The sequence below is a fragment of the Adiantum capillus-veneris genome, chromosome 7 (assembly GCF_014529385.1).
Source record: "Adiantum capillus-veneris isolate H3 chromosome 7, ASM1452938v2, whole genome shotgun sequence".
NCBI classification, from domain to species: Eukaryota; Viridiplantae; Streptophyta; class Polypodiopsida; order Polypodiales; family Pteridaceae; genus Adiantum; species Adiantum capillus-veneris.
In genome coordinates, this window is record NC_140937.1 from 52,306,440 (window position 1) to 52,323,378 (window position 16,939).

Below are 16,939 nucleotides of genomic sequence, written 5' to 3' on the forward strand. Positions count from 1 at the left end.
CAGAGTCCTCCCAGGTGTAGGCGATGGCAGATCCTAGCCTAGAGCTCTGATACCATGTCAGAGTGTGCAACGGAAGGAGAGAGAGAGAGAGAGAGAGAGAGAGAGAGAGAGAGAGAGAGAGAGAGAGAGAGAGAGAGAGAGAGAGAGAGATGGTGGAAAGGCTGGTAGCCCAATAACTCCAGATAGCTATATGGTGTGAGACAATACAATGAGAAGAGGGTGTCCCCCCTCCTGTATATAGGAAAATAGAGGCTGGTCGGGCAATGTCACAAACTGGTGACGCAGCGTGCTAGTACACATCCACACACACCCTGCAGGAAACACTAAAAGGTGACGGTGCAGGAAACCCTAAAAGGTGACGGGCTGGCTGGTTGCAGAAATGACACGTGGCAGGCCATACGGATGTCAACGCAAAACGCAACGCAAATTGCGGAATTCCGTACTGCTGACGTGGCAGTGCTGTACGGCAGGTTTTTGGCAGCCTTTGCTTTATTTGCTCCACGCAATTGGGAGAGAGAAAAGCCTCTTTGCTTTATTTTTATTAAGCGAGAGAGAGAGAGAGAGAGAGAGAGAGAGAGAGAGAGAGAGAGAGAGAGAGAGAGAGAGAGAGAGAGAGAGAGAGAGAGAGAAATCTTCTGCTTTATTTTTAGAAAGCTTTTAATTTTCAGCTTTTGGGGCTCTGCTTTTGGCATCCCATGTAACCTTTAAATTAACGGAATGGCCTCTCACAGCTCAAACCTTTGGACGCAGAGTCTGAGTGTGAGCTCTTGCCCGCACTCTTGTACTTTGAACTCAGATTAATACAAAAAGAAATACTGAAAGGGGCGCCAGTCTTTGGGGCCAATATCTCTAGGCACGGAACTCCGCTAGGCCAGTGTCGAATAAATTGTGAACTATGAATTGTTTTGAAGTGGTTAGTTGGTGCTGTCGCGGTAGATTCTCGAGTTGGAGTGTCCAAGTCTGTTACAGGGTTTTGGAGGTGGCTGTGGTTTTCTGCCATTGTGCGTGCACCTCCTGGAAAGAAGCCTCGCTCATATATTTTGCAAATTTTGGGTGAGCGCACATCGTTGACGGAGAGGTCTGGGTGAAAAATCTTGCAAGTTTAGGATCCTTCGCAAAATTCATCATCAACTTTGTCGCATCATCGACCAATCTCCGATGTTCCATCTCTTCAAGCTCTGCCTGAGTAGGCAGAGGCGGGCCGTACTCCTCGCATGGATCTTCTTCGTGATCACTTTCTGCATCTTCGGATGCAAAGGAAGATGACCGTCCTTTGCTTGAATCCATAAGTGCCGCGTAAAAAGGATCGGATTTCTCGGTAGAAGAGAAATCGGCCGTGCTCTGATACCACTGTAACAGACTTGGACACTCCAAGTCAAGAATCTACCGCGACACGACAAGAATTCACTTCAAAACAGTTCACAATTTTGATTCGACACCGGCCCAACGGAGTTCCGTGCCAAGAGGTATTGGCCCCAAAGACCGGTGCCCCTTTCGGTATTTCTTTTTTATATTAAATCTGTTGCACAAAGTACAAGGGAGTGGGAGGGTCTCACTCTCAGACTCTGTGTCCAGATGCTCTGCAGAGTGGGAGCCCTACCCACACTTATAAAGGTTTTCAAGGGATGCCAAAAGCAGAGCCCCAAAAGCTGCCATACTTTTTAAAAATAGGCTAAAATAAAGCAAGTCTTCTCACAAGCCATTGCTTGGTAAATAAAGCAAGTTCCAAAAGCTTTTGCGTAGAAGTTTTTGCAGCCTTGCTTGCATAGGAGAAAAGCGTAGCCAAAAGCTGCCAGCCCGTACGCTGTTGCTATGTCATCAGTCCGTACAGGTTTCCGCGTTTTGTGTCGCAATTTGCGAGGGTCCGTACGGCAATGCCACGTTAGCATTTAGCAAAAAATTCGGGGACTGCCCATGCTAAGGGGAGGGTGTGTGTAACCAATCTCCAACCCATTTATGTGTCAGGGTTATGCCACGTCACTGGTTTGTGACAGTTGTCTCTTCTGCTAGAAAGTGCTAGCGCTAGGTTTCTTTTATACTAACTTAGTAAAATTGCCCTACCCAGTTTCCCAACAAAGTCACTTATTAAATAATAAGCGAAGATTGGATAAATAGGGAAAATGGGTTCTGTGCACTGTAAAATGCTCATGATGGGTACTAACTGTCATGCAGAACACTTCCTAAGCTGACTTGAACCCTGGACCTGAAGTAGCTTGTCCACATGCCCATAGGGTTAGATGTGCATGTGACATCCCCTCCTTTTCAAAGTGAGGTATTGGTAGGGAGAGTGCCAACAACGTCTGGACAGGATTCTTCGTCGGCCCACTTTGGTGCGTGGTTTGTGCGATACTTGAACTTCATGAAGATCTGCAATGCTTGCTTCTTTGGGCCGCGCTGAAAGTGACACAAAGGGATCTGTGGTTGCTTCAATGCGCCAACTTCGGCTATGGTCGTGCGTCTACCTTCTTCAAGAATCTCCGAGGAGGAAAATTCTTGAAACCACTTAACAATCACATCTCTATTATGGAAAAAAAGTGTGTCGTGCTTAGGAAAAGGAATGACTGAGAGAGTCTCCTTCTCCTGTTTCTTTTCGGGGTCCGTTTCATGTGTCTTTTCTTGTTTTTGTCATGCAACAAATCACGCTTCTCTAGAATGAGACTACGTGTTTTATCCTTGTCCAAAACATGAGAGTGAGAGATTAGTGACATAGATGGAATCTTAGTGTCACATTGAAGAACCACGAGAGGTGCTGCTTTAACTGTGAGACTGAGAGTGTTTTCAAACTTGTGGATTATGACCTTTAAACCACTTAATACCAAAAATCACATCGTTTCTTGAGAGAGGAGAAATCACAAACTTATGACGAAAACGGACATTTTGAATGGACACGGTCACATCAGGACATTCCTGCATAAACGAAGAGTGCATGCCAGGAGCAAACCCAGAGGCTGCAATGTGATCAATGGGTTGAGCTTCTAGACGTGCGCTCTTCACGAGAGAGTCGCTAATCACATCATGCATACTACCAGAATCAAAGAAGACCACAATGCGTTGACCATTCACATAACCATAACAATGCATGAGAGATGCATCGTCATGATCGTGAGAAACTTGGGACACATTAGTGTGCTCTCTGATTGCATTAAAAGAAGATGTGAATTGTGTGGGTTTCTTTGTGGGTTCTTTAGGTTCGTTCTTAGGACAATCTTGTCTTATGTGTCTCTTAGTGTGACATCGATAACATTTTCTTTCCTTAGAATAAAGGACTTGTTCTTCTGACGTTATGCATCCTCCTACAATTCCTTGTGCGGCTTTTTCATCCTGGGTTAGCTTAGGTTTAGCAGGTGTGTTAGCTTTACCCTTAAATTCATTTTGAGAGTTCTTTTCCGAAGGATTAGAGGAAGATTGGTTAGAAAAGTTACCGTTCTTACCATTCTTACCGTTCTGTGGATTTTGAGGAGTCTGAGAGGTACTGTGCGAAGACTTGTTCTCCTTAGGCTTTCCTTTGTTGTGCTTCATCTCCTGTGCGAGAGTAATCGCTACCGCCTTGTTGAGATCTATTGGATGGAGTACTTCGACATCAAACTTGATATACTCGTCCAATCCTCAAAGGAATGACTCTTTGCGCTCATCATCCGATTTGCGTAATTGGGGCCGAGCTGCAAAACACGATTAGAGAAAGACATAACTGGCATACCATTTTGCTTTAGACTGCGCCAATCGTCTTTCAACCGTGCTAGGTACTGAGGTGGCATAAACCGCGCCTTGAGCTTGTCTTGGAAGTCGGCCCAATTGAAGGAAAGGGGCACGCTTTCTTCGGCTTCCTCTAGGTGCGCGGTCAACTATGCCTCTTGCGATGCGTGATACCAATTAATGGCATCATCGACAAGGTACATGGCTGCTGTCAAAACCTTGCTATTTTCTGTCTTCTTAGTTGTTGCAAAATAAGCATTAAATTGATGCAACCAAGAATGAATAATAGTAGCATCTATCTTACCGTCATACTTATTGAACGTCAACTTCTCAGTGACGGGGTTGTTGGAATCCGCTTCTCGACTTGTGCTACGTGATGATTCGCCCATGTCCTTGAGTGGCTCAGACTTCGAGGTGAGTACCTGTAGGACCAACTCTTGCCTGCGTTGATCTCTTTGTGCCTCACGTTCTAATTCCAAGGCCACTCGTCTTTCTTCAGCCGCCAAGCGCGCTTGCTTACGCTCGTGTTCCAAGGCTACCCGTCTTTCTTCGGCCGCCAAGCGCGCTTGCTCACACTCACGCTTCAAGGCTAACCGTCTTCCTTCGCGCTCGCGATCCAAGTCTGCCTTTCTTTCTTCGGGCTCGTGATCCAAGACTGCCTTTCTTTCCTCAGCCGCCAAGCGTGCTTGATCACGCTCACAATCCAAGGTGGCGTGTTGCGCCTCTTGTAGCATCATGTCTATCATCGTCTTGACCAAAGCCTCCATAGGATTTGACGCAGACCGTGGCGTAGATGGGGAAGGGGGAGGGTCGGAAAAACCTCTTGGTGGGGAAAATTCCTCTTCACCACCTCCATGCTCATCACCTTCACGCAAAGTATCCATTCCGCTTCGGGTGATGACCATACAATGAGATCTTGGGTACTTAAGTCCGCGAGGAACTTGGTTTCTTCAGGTTCTTGGGTTCTTGAGGTTCTTGAGTTCTTGAGGGTCTTGAGTTCTTTAGCTTGCAATATGTGTTAGAGAAGGCTTTTCTCTGACTCTAGCTCGACTCTTCTCTGCGGGCGCACCCCTTGGCGGACTTGCGCTCACACCAAGGTTGCTTTTTCCCACCTCACGTCGATTGGCCGGCCGCTAAGTGCACTGTTTGCTCTCAATGAGTGAAAAGAGGAACAAGGGGAGGCCGGACAAGCCCTTCTTTCTTGGGTTACCTGTCACTCTTCAAAAACACGATTAGGAATCGACACGCCTAAGTGGACTTGGGTTACATGCGATCGTAACAAGCAAAAGGTTCTTTCCTTGAGTTATACAGAACACTCCAAAGCTCTGATACCAATGTAAGGTGCAGCGGAAGTGAATGTTGAACTTTGCTCAAGATGAGTGCTCCGAACTGTGCTCAAGGGTTCCTTTTACTTACAGAAGGGAGAGCCTTCTGTTCCTTTAGTGAAAGAGTGCAATGATCACAAACAAAGTGAATGACACTGTGAATGAAGGTGCCGAGTCAGAGAGAGAGAGAGAGAGAGAGAGAGAGAGAGAGAGAGAGAGAGAGAGAGAGAAGTATACGACACCAGACGGTTGTCAACCCTCCTCCAAGGGCCCCCCTCTATGGAGAGAGAGGTCTATGCTATTGGTTGCACAAATCTAGTACAATGGTCTAGATGCAATGGACTTGCCGACGATTTCGACGACAATGATGACGACGACGAGGACGGGCTGAAATCTGAAAACGCTAGGATTGAAATCTGCAAAATGTTGACTTCTGCTAAATTCTGACATTGTGTCGGCGAGGACGGCGATGGCACGACGTGACGACGATGCGCTGAAAACCCAGATGTTGAAATCTGCGAGCAGCAGGCTGAATCTGAAAACGCTGGCTGATCTGACGGTACGGCGAGGGTCTGCTGCGGATAGGTGAGATTTGCGAGGCTAGGGGCTGATCTTGCGGTGTCTAAGTGCTGAAAACTGAAAACGCTGATGCTAGGGCTGATCTGACGCCGGAAATCTGCAAAACGCTAGGTCAAGTCTGCAACTGAAAACACCAGAGGAACTTTAGCAAAAACGCTGGTCTTGCTCTGCTATTGGCTGGAAACGCTAGGCCTCCTGCCAGTCTTGCTGAGAAGGTGCACTGTAAGTTGGTGGAACTTCTGTTGCCTCTTCAGCCAGAAAGTGCTAGCGCTAGGTTTCTTATATACGAACTTAGCAAAATTGCCCTACCTAGTTTCCCAACAAAGTCACTTATTAAATAATAAGTGAAAAATGGATAAATAGAGAAAATGCGTTCTGTGCACTGTAAAATGCTCATGATGGGTACTGATTGTCATGTCAATGATCTTGCTGTGCGCAACGAGAGGATATGCAACTACTCTAAGTGCCTGGACAGGCACGGCCTGCTCACAGGCTCACAAAGGTGCCAGAACACTCCCTAAGCTGACTTGAACCCAGGACCCGAAGTAGCTTGTCCACATGCACATAGGGTTAGATGTGCATGTGACAAATGTATTTGATCCTCGTGTGGATCTCTTGGTTTTCCATCCTAGCCCCATTTACATGCGTCTCTCTCTTGTGCCAATCAGCTTTGTTTCTCCTCAGCTTTGAAGACCTTGAGGGTTTTCTTAACCTATGGTTGTATCTTGTAATCCGGCTACGGCCTTTTTCAATAATTGGTAGTTGCCTTATGTAATGAAAAGGGTACATGCTCAACATAAAAAAAAAAGAGAGCTTTCTAAAAATTGTTCTTAAACTCTATTGAAGTTATTAAAGTGCTCCTGTTTGCATATCTGAGTTTCACGTTTGCATGTATGTATCTTAGTGTATTTTCTCATGCAATGTATCACCTGTTTGATTTAATGAGTGTTTTATTAACTTTTCTTTTGTAGATATAACAAGAGACAAGATGATTTCCCCACTTTACGTGCTTACAATGACTATCTGGAAGAGGTTGAGGAAATGAGTGAGTGGTTCTGACAAACATGTTTCCCATATCTCCAGTAACTCTATATTAATTCTTGTGAGTGCACGCTCATTGTGCCAGCTCAACTAAGATGTCATTTGGTTTTGGTAATTTTGCAGTTTTTAATCTCATAGATGGAGTGAATGTTCAAGCCATTGAAGAAAAAATAAAGATATACCAGGACCAAAATGCAGATCAAATAATTGCATCTAATGCACGAAAGGTGTTTTCGCTTTCACTCAAACTATGAATGCGGTGGTTTATTTGGATGTAAAATGATTTATGTCTTATTGTGGAGAGGTTGTGGTGTCAGCCGCTAAGACACCTATCTTGTTTTGTTTTCTTCCTCGCTTGATATCCTTACCAACAAATGGTACAACCAATTTGGAAATAACCAGTTTACCAAGTGGGATGTGTTGAATATTTCCTTTTGCAGTGCATTTTGACCAGGAGACTATCAAGAAAAGGCTCTTGCTGAATGAAAGAAATGGTACTCCAACCCGGGCTAAGACTTTTGTGGCTAAAATACCCCAAAAGCTTGTGAGGGAGTCATCGAAGTAGGACCCTTCCTTAGATGAATTGATTGCTATTGGCTTCAGGATAGATGTGCTAGGAGGTTTTCAATGATGCCCATAGTGATCTCCCCCAGCTTTATTTAAAATGCTTTTGATATTATGTGCAAAGAGTCAAAAATGTAGTGAAAGGTCTCCTCAAAACGAGATAGTGGCTGAGCTACTAAAGAAGGAGTTTGAAGAGCTCCAAGCAATTTACAAAGCTAGGACCCAGGTTTGACATAGCTGCCATCATGCAACCCGGTGCCTAACCCTTCTAGCCAGGGGCCCCCACCCTACAACATGCTGCACAACCACTTTCAGCCAGGCCTACCCCCACAACAACTCACTTGGTCTCACCATATACTTAGCCCGGCTACTTGCCTTTATGGTTGACTACAAGAGGTTGGTTGACGTGTAGAGATGAGGCTTTGAGAACTGTCTTTGTACTATAAAGACCTTGTAAAGAATCCCGGTTGAAAGGGGGAATAGAAAACGCACCCGGAATACACACAAATGCCTCTCTATAGCCAAGGATACACACTGCACTCCAATCAACTAGCAAATGCCAAAGACACATAGAACCAGATAGTCTCTCTTACCTGGTACACTACCACTCAAAAAATCCCACACCGCTAGGCAATCACAATCCCTCCTCTATTTGCTCAAATTCTCACAAACTCTCCTCAAAGTCTCTCTCCTTTGCACACTGGTCCAACACAGGAGAACGTAGAACCCCCCCTCCCCCCCACAGGGCCTCCCCCCTGCGGACTTGCACAAAATTGAGAACGATATCGAGAAAACTATAGAGACGATGTCAGAGAGAAAAAAATCGGCTATGGAAAGCTTGATTGCGTAGATTGTATGTGTACAAGCGTGGGGAAGTTCTCCTTGCTTGCAAAACTCTCTCTCTCTCTCTCTCTGTCTCTCTCTCTCTCTCTAAGGTGTAGCGGAAGTGAATGTTGAACTTTGCTAGAGATGAGTGCTCCGAATTGTGCTCAAGGGTTCCTTTTACTTACGCAAGGGAGAGCCTTCCGTTTCTTTAATGAGAGAGTGCAATGGACACAAACAAAGTGGTGAACACTGTGAATGAAGGTGCTGAGACTGAGAGATAGAAGAATACGACACGAGAATGTTGTCAAAACCCTCCTCTGAAGGCCCCACTCTCTATGGCGAGAGTGGTCTACTATTGATTGCACAAATCTCTACAATGCTTGGACTTGCCGACGATGTCGACGGCGACGAGACGGGCTAAAATCTGAAAACGCTAATGGCTGAAATCTGCAAATCTTTATCTGCTGAATTCTGACTCTATGTCGGTGACTATGTCGATGACGACGATGCAACGATGACGCGCTGAAAACGCAGATGCTGAAATCTGCGTTTTCCGGGCTGAATCTGCAAACTTTGCGGGATCTGATCGTGCGGTGAGGATCTGCTGCAGAAAGGTGAGATCTGCGAGGTTTGGGGGTTCTACTGCTGTGTCTTGATGCTGAAAACTGAAAACGCTAATGCTACTGTTGATTCTATCGCGATGGAACTGTAAAACGCAGAGGCGGATCCGCAAACCAAAAACGCTAGGACTGAAAACTGTCTCCTGGCAAAAACTCTATGGCTTTTGCTGGTTCTGCTGTCGCCGGGGCTGATCTGCAATGCAAAACGCCAAGGTCTTGATCTGTTGTTGCCAGGTTGCTTTGCCATGCAAAACACTGGACTTGCCTGTATGCTGAAAATGCTAGGTGGTTGATGCACAAAACGCTAGGTTGGCTGCTCCCAAAACGCTAGGTGTGGGGGGTTCTGCTGAGAAGGTACCTGTTGAGCAAGTGCTCCTGCTGCCTCTTCTGCCAGAAAGTGCTAGCGTTAGGTTTCTTTATGTACTTGCTTAGCAAAATTGTCCTACCTAGTTCCCAACGAAAGTCACTTAAAAATAATAAGTGAAAAATGTCAAAAATACGGAAAATAGGTCTATGCACTGTAAAAATGCTTTTGATGGGTTCTGATGGAAATTTGATGATCATGTTGTGTGCAACCAGAGGATATGCATCTAATCTAAGTGTTTGGACATGCACGGTCTGCGAACAGACTCACAAAAGTGCCAGATCACTTCCTAAGCTAGACTGACTGTGTCATGAAGTAGCTTGTCCATGTACACATAGGGTTAGATGTGCACGTGACATCCCGTCCTTTTCAAAGTGAGGTGTTGGTAACGAACTGTATGGTGTCGAGGGAGATTTGTAAGGTGCAGCGGAAGTGAATGTTGAACTTTGCTCAAGATGAGTGCTCCGAACTGTGCTCAAGGGTTCCTTTTACTTACGGAAGGGAGAGCCTTCCGTTCCTTTAGTGAGAGAGTGCAATGGACACAAACAAAGTGAATAGACACTGTGAATGAAGGTGTTGAGATTGAGAGATAGAGAGAAGAATAGGACACCAGAGACGACGTAAAAACCCTTCTCTGAAGGCCCCACTCTCTATGGCGAGAGTAGTCTACTTATGATTGCACAAATCTCTACAGTGCTTGGACTTGCCGACGATGTCGACGACGATGAGGACGACGATGAGACGGGCTGAAATCTGAAAGTGCTAATGGCTGAAATCTGCAAATCTTTATCTGCTGAATTTTGACTCTATGCCGATGACGACGGCGATGATGACGACGTGCTGAAAATGCAGATGCTGAAATCTGCGTTTTCCGGGCTGAATCTGCAAACTTCGCGGAATCTAACCGTGCGGCGAGGATCTGCTGCGGGAAGGTGAGATCTGCAAGGTTCGGGACTTCTACCTCGGAAACTGACTGCTGAAAACTGAAAACGCTGGTCCTTCTTGAGGTCTTGTCGCGATAAATCTGCAAAACGCTGGACTGCCAGGCTGATTCAAAAATGCTAGGGCTGAAAATGATCTTGCGAGGAAATCTGCTATTTGCTGCTGTGGGGATCTGCTAACGCTAGGTATGATTTGTTGTCTTCTGTTGTCGCCGGGGCTGATCTGCTGTGCACAAACGCCAGGGCTGATCTTGAATCCAAAAACGCTAGGTTCTGCTGTCTCTTGCAAAAACACTATGTCTCTGTGGGGGTCTTGCTTAGAAGTTGCCTATTGAGCAAGGTGCTCCAATTGCCTCTTCTACCAGAAAGTGCTAGCGCTAGGTTTGCGTATATACAAACTTAGCAAAATTGCCCTATCTAGTTCTCAACAAAAGTCACTTAATAAATAAGTGAAAAATGTCAAAAATAGGGAGAATAGGTTTAATGCACTGGAAAATTCGCCTGATGGATTCTGATGGGAATGTTGATGATCATGCTGTGTGCAACTGGAGGATATGCGTCGAGGGAGATCGCCAATAGCATCCGGAATCTTGGAAAGGACTCTTCGCGGGCCCACTCTGTTGTGTGGGTCGTGCGATACTTGAACTTCATAAAGGTCTGCAATGCCTTCTTCTTTGGGCTGCGCCAAAAGCAACACAAAGTCATCTTCAATGCTTCCACTGCTCTATGGACGTAGGTCCATCTTCTTCAAGAGTTTCCGAGGCTGAAAATTCTTGAAACCACTTCCAACACAAAAACATGAACATACCTATTCCGTGTAAAATGATTGGAAAAAGTCTCGTCTTCTCTATAGACTGTGCATGCAATGTAGATGAACAAATAGACGGAGTGCCAAACCGTTCATCAAACGCATGCAAACAATGGGGTCGAATCTTGTATTTTTGATCTAAATCAATCAACTGTGGCAAATCACAACGGAAATGCCCATGCTTGGTGTTCATACTTTCTTGTGCTCTTTCTACGACTTTGTCGTGCTAAGGAAGAGACATGGAATGTGACTTCCTTGAATGCATACTGTTCAGCTTTTCATGAACAATCTGCATACATCCATGTTCATTCATGAGTGAAACGTGCTCAACGTACAATATGTCATGCCTAGGAAAAGGGATCACATAAAGACGTTGACTAAAATACAGGAAACATTTACGAATGAAACACTCGAACAATGCGTGCTGACTAATCACTCGAACACATAATATTTTCTGTAAGGGTTCTTGGGACCGAGGCTCCAAAGCCAAGATCGGTTCTTCAGGATCTATCAAATCTTCTTGTGGGGGTTCTGTGGACCTCGACTCTAAAGCCAAGATCGATTCTTCGTGATTGATCGAATCTGCAACGAGGTTAGCTTCGCTATAAAAAGTATCAAACAAACCATCATCCTTGTGAACAATCACATCATCTTTACTGTGCAAATCATCATACTTGTCCTTATCATCCAAATCATCATGCTCATCATTATCATGCAATTCATCATGCTTATCATCATGCAAATCCTGTGTGTCTTGCTTTGGGGAAGAAGAGACTGAGAGAGTCTCCTTTTCCTGATTCTGCTGCATCTGTGCCTGCACTTAAGAAAAGAGTCGCAACATCTCTTTCATGTGTCGGTCATTCATTGCTTGTCTTGCTTTGTTCTCGCGATCAAATTTTGCCTCTCTTTCGTCGCGTTCACGTGTTATGGCTGCCATTCGTTCTTCGTACTTACGATCAATTTCTGCTTTTCTTGCTTCGCGTTCTAACTTCCTTGCTTCGCGTTCTAACTTGTTGTCCATAAACATCTGCTCCAACTGTAACAGACTTGGACACTCCAAGTCAAGAATCGACTGCGACAGCACCAAATAACCACTTCAAAACAATTCACAGATCACAATAGATTTGCACTGGCCCGACGGAGTTCCGTGCCTAGAGATATTGGCCCCAAAGACTGGTGCCCCTTTCGGTATTTCTTTTTATATTAATCAGATCAAAGTACAAGAGAGTGGTTAGGGTTTCACTCTCAGACTCTGCGTCCAGATGCTCTGAGAAGTGAGGCCCTCACCACTAATTTAAAGGTTACAAGGGATGCCCAAAAGCAGAGCCCCAAAAGCTTTTAAAATAAAAAGCATCAGTTCTCTCGCTCTCTTAGAGAGTCTTTTCTCTTTTTTTTATATAAAAAACCAAGATTCGCGTCGCTCATCATTTTCCAAATTTTAAAAAAAATAAAATAAAAATTTTCAGCCTCTGCGATTTTCGAAAATTAGGGTTTTTGGCAGAAATTAGGGTTTGCAGGAATTTTAGGGTTTTTGGCAGAAATTAGGGTTTCTGCTGTCCGCCATGTCATCACTTTGTGACATACCCCCCTCTTGAAAGCATTGTAATCGACCGCGATCACGCCTGCAAAACCGACAAAAGCCATAAACCGTCTTAGCAGACACTTATTGTTAGTACCTACGTACTAGGAACACACATCTAGCACATGTACAAAATCGACAGTCACATCACACGACATCACAGGACATCACCAGACATCAGAGGACATCACATGACATTCAATATTCATTCGGATCGTAGACCATGATTTATCGGCAATGTAGCTAGCAATCACATCTAGGTCCAATCGGGACCTCAACGATGTCCGATTGACTAACCCCTATTGCAACCATGTCTATTCGAGATCAATCAGACCAAAATGCTGCAGTCATTTCGTCTATCAGTTCCTGCACTCACAAGAAGTCAAGAACAAATCAGTATCATTATCAGGAATTCCATTTCATAAAGTCATCCAGCAGAATACTATCAGCTCTCAGTATCCTTGAAGCTCAAAGAGACATCAGTGATTTTAGTATCAAAATCAAGGCATCTATTGACAAAGGAGTGGAGTGACTCCCCTCTTGTGCATCCCACTGCACCAAATCTCCGGCCAAGCTGAATTCTGGGTTCCGTTTGGAGTAGACTATGCTAAACCAAAACATCGAGGTAAAGTTTCACAATCCGAGGAGTATCTGCTAGGTCCTCCTCCTCCATCCACTTCGCATCAAATGCAGGAAAGTTCTTGAACTTAACCAAGAACCCGCCTTTGGACTTTACCTTTCTTCGTATCGTTATGTGCCAAAATCTGTTCAAGAACAAGGACTTCCTCGTTTTCTTCCACTTCGGGTTGCTCATCAGGCTCCCCATCATCAGGCACATCACCCTTAAGAGGGTTCAAGAGACTCACATGCAATGCATTATGAATCCTCCAAGTATCTGGCAGTTTCAATCGGAAGGAGACATCATTTATCTTGTCAGTGATCTGGAAAGGTCCGTAGTATTGCATACTAAGCTTTGGAAAAAGGCTCTCCTTTCCCTTTTTCTTTCGTAGGCGTGCCTTCTCAAAAGTAAGAGCACCCAATCATCCTCCTTCAGTTTCAAGTCGCGACAATGGCGATCCGCTGCCTTTTTCTGTCGTTCTTGAGACTCCTGAAAAGTCTCGCGAACCTTGGCAAAAGCCGTATCCAAATCTCGCGAATATTCATCCGCTTCAAATATCTAATCTTTCGTGCTCAGGAAGGATGGAACGTTCGCAGCACTTTCAACAATCTCACATGGCGTCTTCCCAGTCGAAGAGTGTATCGTGTTATTGTAGGCAAATTCCACCAAAGGTAAGTTCTTTTCCCATTGAGTCTTCTGATCCGAGATACAAGACTTCAATAAATCTAAAACCATTGAATTGGCAATCTCAAATTGCCCGTCAGTCTGCAAGTGGAACGATGATGAGAACTGCAACCGCGTGCCAATGTTCTCCCAAATTGCCTTCCAAAACAAACTCATAAATCTGGGGTCTCTGTCGGGGACAATCGTCTCAGACGTGCCATGTAATCGGAAAATCATCGTGATCATTCTGTGTTCTCGGGAGATCAAAAAAATGAAATCCATTTCAATATTTTCCCAGGGGTGGGTGGGTATGGGTAAAGGTTGTAACAATCCCTGTGCCTTATGCCTGTCAAACTTGACCTTCTGGCATACCAAGCAATTGCGCACAAACTCTTCCACATCCTTTTTGAGTCTCGGCCCAAAGAAGTATCGCTCTACCCCCTTCATGGTGGTAGCAATGCTGCGGTGACCCGTAAAAGGTGGACAGTGGCATTCAGTCATAACCCTTTCCCTCAACGGCTGTGTAACGCACAACATAGTCTTTTTCATCAAGTAGCCTTCCCGAAGGGAGTATCCAGCTACCGTCTCCCCATCCCGTATCCGTGTGAAAATATCTGCAAAATTTGTATCTGTGGCACACTGATCGACCATATCCTCGAAGCTCCTATGATGTATCACGGAAACAGCCAGAACCAACGGTTTTCGAGACAAAGCATCTGCCACCACATTCTTCTGTCCCTGCACATGGACAATCTGGAAGTGGAACTGTGACAAGATGTTCGTCCACCGCATCTGCTTTTCCGAAAGCTGCTTCTGTGACAAGAAGTAGCGCAAACTCTAATGGTCTGTAAAGACAGTAAAATCCGCTCCGAGTAGGTAATGCCGCCACTGAGTAAGAGCATGGATAACTGCCAAAAGCTCTTTCTCATAGATCGGTGCTGTCATCTCCGACCTAGAGAACAAACGGCTCTCGTAAGCTATGACATGGCCTTCTTGCATCAAGACCGCACCCAGACTACGACCACAAGCATCACAATACACTTCAAATGACTTCTGCAAGTCCGGCAAAGTCAAAACAGGTCTCGTAGTCAGTTTCTCTTTCAATGTCTGAAAGGCAGTCACCTCTGTGGGTCCCCACGAAAAAGGTACTCCTTTCTGTGTCAAGGTATGCAAAGGGGAAGCAACCTCTGCAAACTTTCGTGTGAACCCCCTGTAGTACGAACATAGTCTCAAGAAGCTTCTAACTTCATGGACATTCCTCAAATCGGGCCAATCACGGATAGTCTCTATCTTGGCCGGGTCCATTTGCACTCCTGCTGCTGACAATGTGTCCCAAAAAGTGTTATTTCTGGTAGGAAAAATTCACTTTTCTTTGCATTAATCACTAGCGTGTGATCTCGTAATGCCTGAAAGACTTGAAGCAGATGATCTCTGTGTTCTGCCTCATTCTTGGAGAAAACAATGATGTCGTCAAAGAAAGTGCCAACAAATAGCCTGTACTCTCGAAAAATCCAGTCCATCATCCGGTTAAATGTCGCAGGAGCATTGGTTAAGCCAAAAGGTATCACCAAAAACTCAAATAACCCAAAAGTCGTCCGAAAAGCTGTCTTGTACACATCTCCTGGCGCTATCTTGATCTGATGATATCCACTCTTCAAGTCAATCCTGCTAAAGCACGAGGATCCCTGTAACCTGTCGAGTATATCATCGATCCTAGGAATCGGAAACCTGTTCTTGATGGTGATTTTGTTGAGAGCGCTATAATCGATGCACATTCTCCAAGATCCGTCTTTCTTCAAAACCAACAACATTGGAGAGCAATACGGTGAAGTACTAGGCTGGACAAGACCCTTTTCCAAGAGGTCTTTCACTTGGTTCATAATCTTTTCATTGTGTACTCGGCTCACACGATAAGGTGGCCGATTCGGTGGCGTGCTTCCAGATATCAGATCAATGGTATGATCTTCAGGCCCTCTCAAAAGCAATCGGCATGAGTGTGGAGAAAAAAATCTTGGCGTTCTTTTCTTCAGGTCAAAACATATTCAACCTTTATCCATCGTTCAGTTCTCCCAAAAGAATGAGTAAGAAAACTGAAGTTCATCAAGTACAATCTCTAAGCCCTTCATTTATCAAAGTCGCTTTCTCGGCCCGGTAGTCAACCACGGCGTAGTTCTTGGGCTACCAAGGGATCCCGATTAGAACGTCACTCGCGTGCCCTGAACACCCCTGTCATTGCAAACGAAGTTTGCCAATGCTCGGTGTAATGGCAACATCCCATCCGGGTGCTAGTCGAACGACCTCCGCCTGTGGCGCCTGTGGCGTCAGTCTGTCGGGCATAGTTCCAAATCGAGCTGCCAATTCCAAGTGAAAAGAAGTTGGCCTTGGCTCCTTCAAAAGGGCTTCCTGATTTTTCACTTTGCCCCAAAAGCGGCAAAGTTTGTACTTTCATTCATTAGATTCGGTGCAGGTCCCACGCCATGTGGTACCAGTTTTGCTTTTCTATCTGCCTTTTCTGCCACATTCCTCAGCTGCTCTCGAACTCTCAGGCCTGTTGTCGTTCTTTATCATTCTGTTCTTTCTGTGCCTTTTTAGGACACTTCGGAGATATGTCCATGTTCCCCGCATCCAAAGCATTTCCCCTCTCTGATGAAGCGAGCTCTCTCCTCAGGAGTAAGCTTGGGTCGTGCATCCTTCTTCTCTGGGGTGCTCTTTTTCTTTCTACTTTCATTCCCAGAAGTTTGTTCGGCTCGTTGTGTCATGGCCTCATCTTTGGGGTAGGTCAGACTGCTAGAGTGAATGGCTAAGCCTCGCTTCGCATGACTCATCAACTCCTGAATAGAAGCTGACTTCTGTTCCAAGCAGTGATCTCGGATCTCTGTAGGTAGACCCAAGGTAAACCGCTCAATCTGTTCTCTGAATGAGATCTTCTTGAATGAAGAGGCGGGTAGAAAAGAGCTCTAGAATCTTTCATAGTAAGTATTTACTGTATCGATGTTGGTCATCCGAAGATGGTTCCAAGCAGCTCGTATATCTCGTTCATATTCTTGCGTCAACCAAGAAGAAATAAAAAGCTTCTTAAATTTCAGCCATTTAACTGGCGCAGTCTTGTTTAAAAGAAGCGTGGACCACCAAGTACGAGCATTCCTCTTAAAGTAAGAGACAGCTCTCCGTATCTTGGAGTGCTCTGAATAGCGTCCTTCCGCGAAAGCGATGTCAAACTGCTGTATAAAAGACAAAGCCTTCGAAGCATCTGAGTATCCTGAAAAGTATCAAACTTGATCGAGTGGCCACCTTCCTTAAACTCTCGGACTTTCTTGC

The 16,939-nt window shown here is 45.2% G+C and overlaps 1 protein-coding gene across 1 annotated transcript in view; it reads left to right on the top strand.

The window, feature by feature from the left end:
- The window catches only part of LOC147453852 (cyclin-dependent kinase-activating kinase assembly factor-related / CDK-activating kinase assembly factor-like protein), a 119,932-nt gene that overhangs the window by 51,510 nt on the left and 51,483 nt on the right, over positions 1 to 16,939 (top strand). The window contains exons 2-3 of the mRNA XM_086515920.1: positions 6,569 to 6,642; positions 6,762 to 6,865. Of these exons, the coding sequence (XP_086372046.1) occupies positions 6,569 to 6,642; positions 6,762 to 6,865 (178 nt within the window). The remainder of the gene's footprint in view (positions 1 to 6,568; positions 6,643 to 6,761; positions 6,866 to 16,939) is intronic.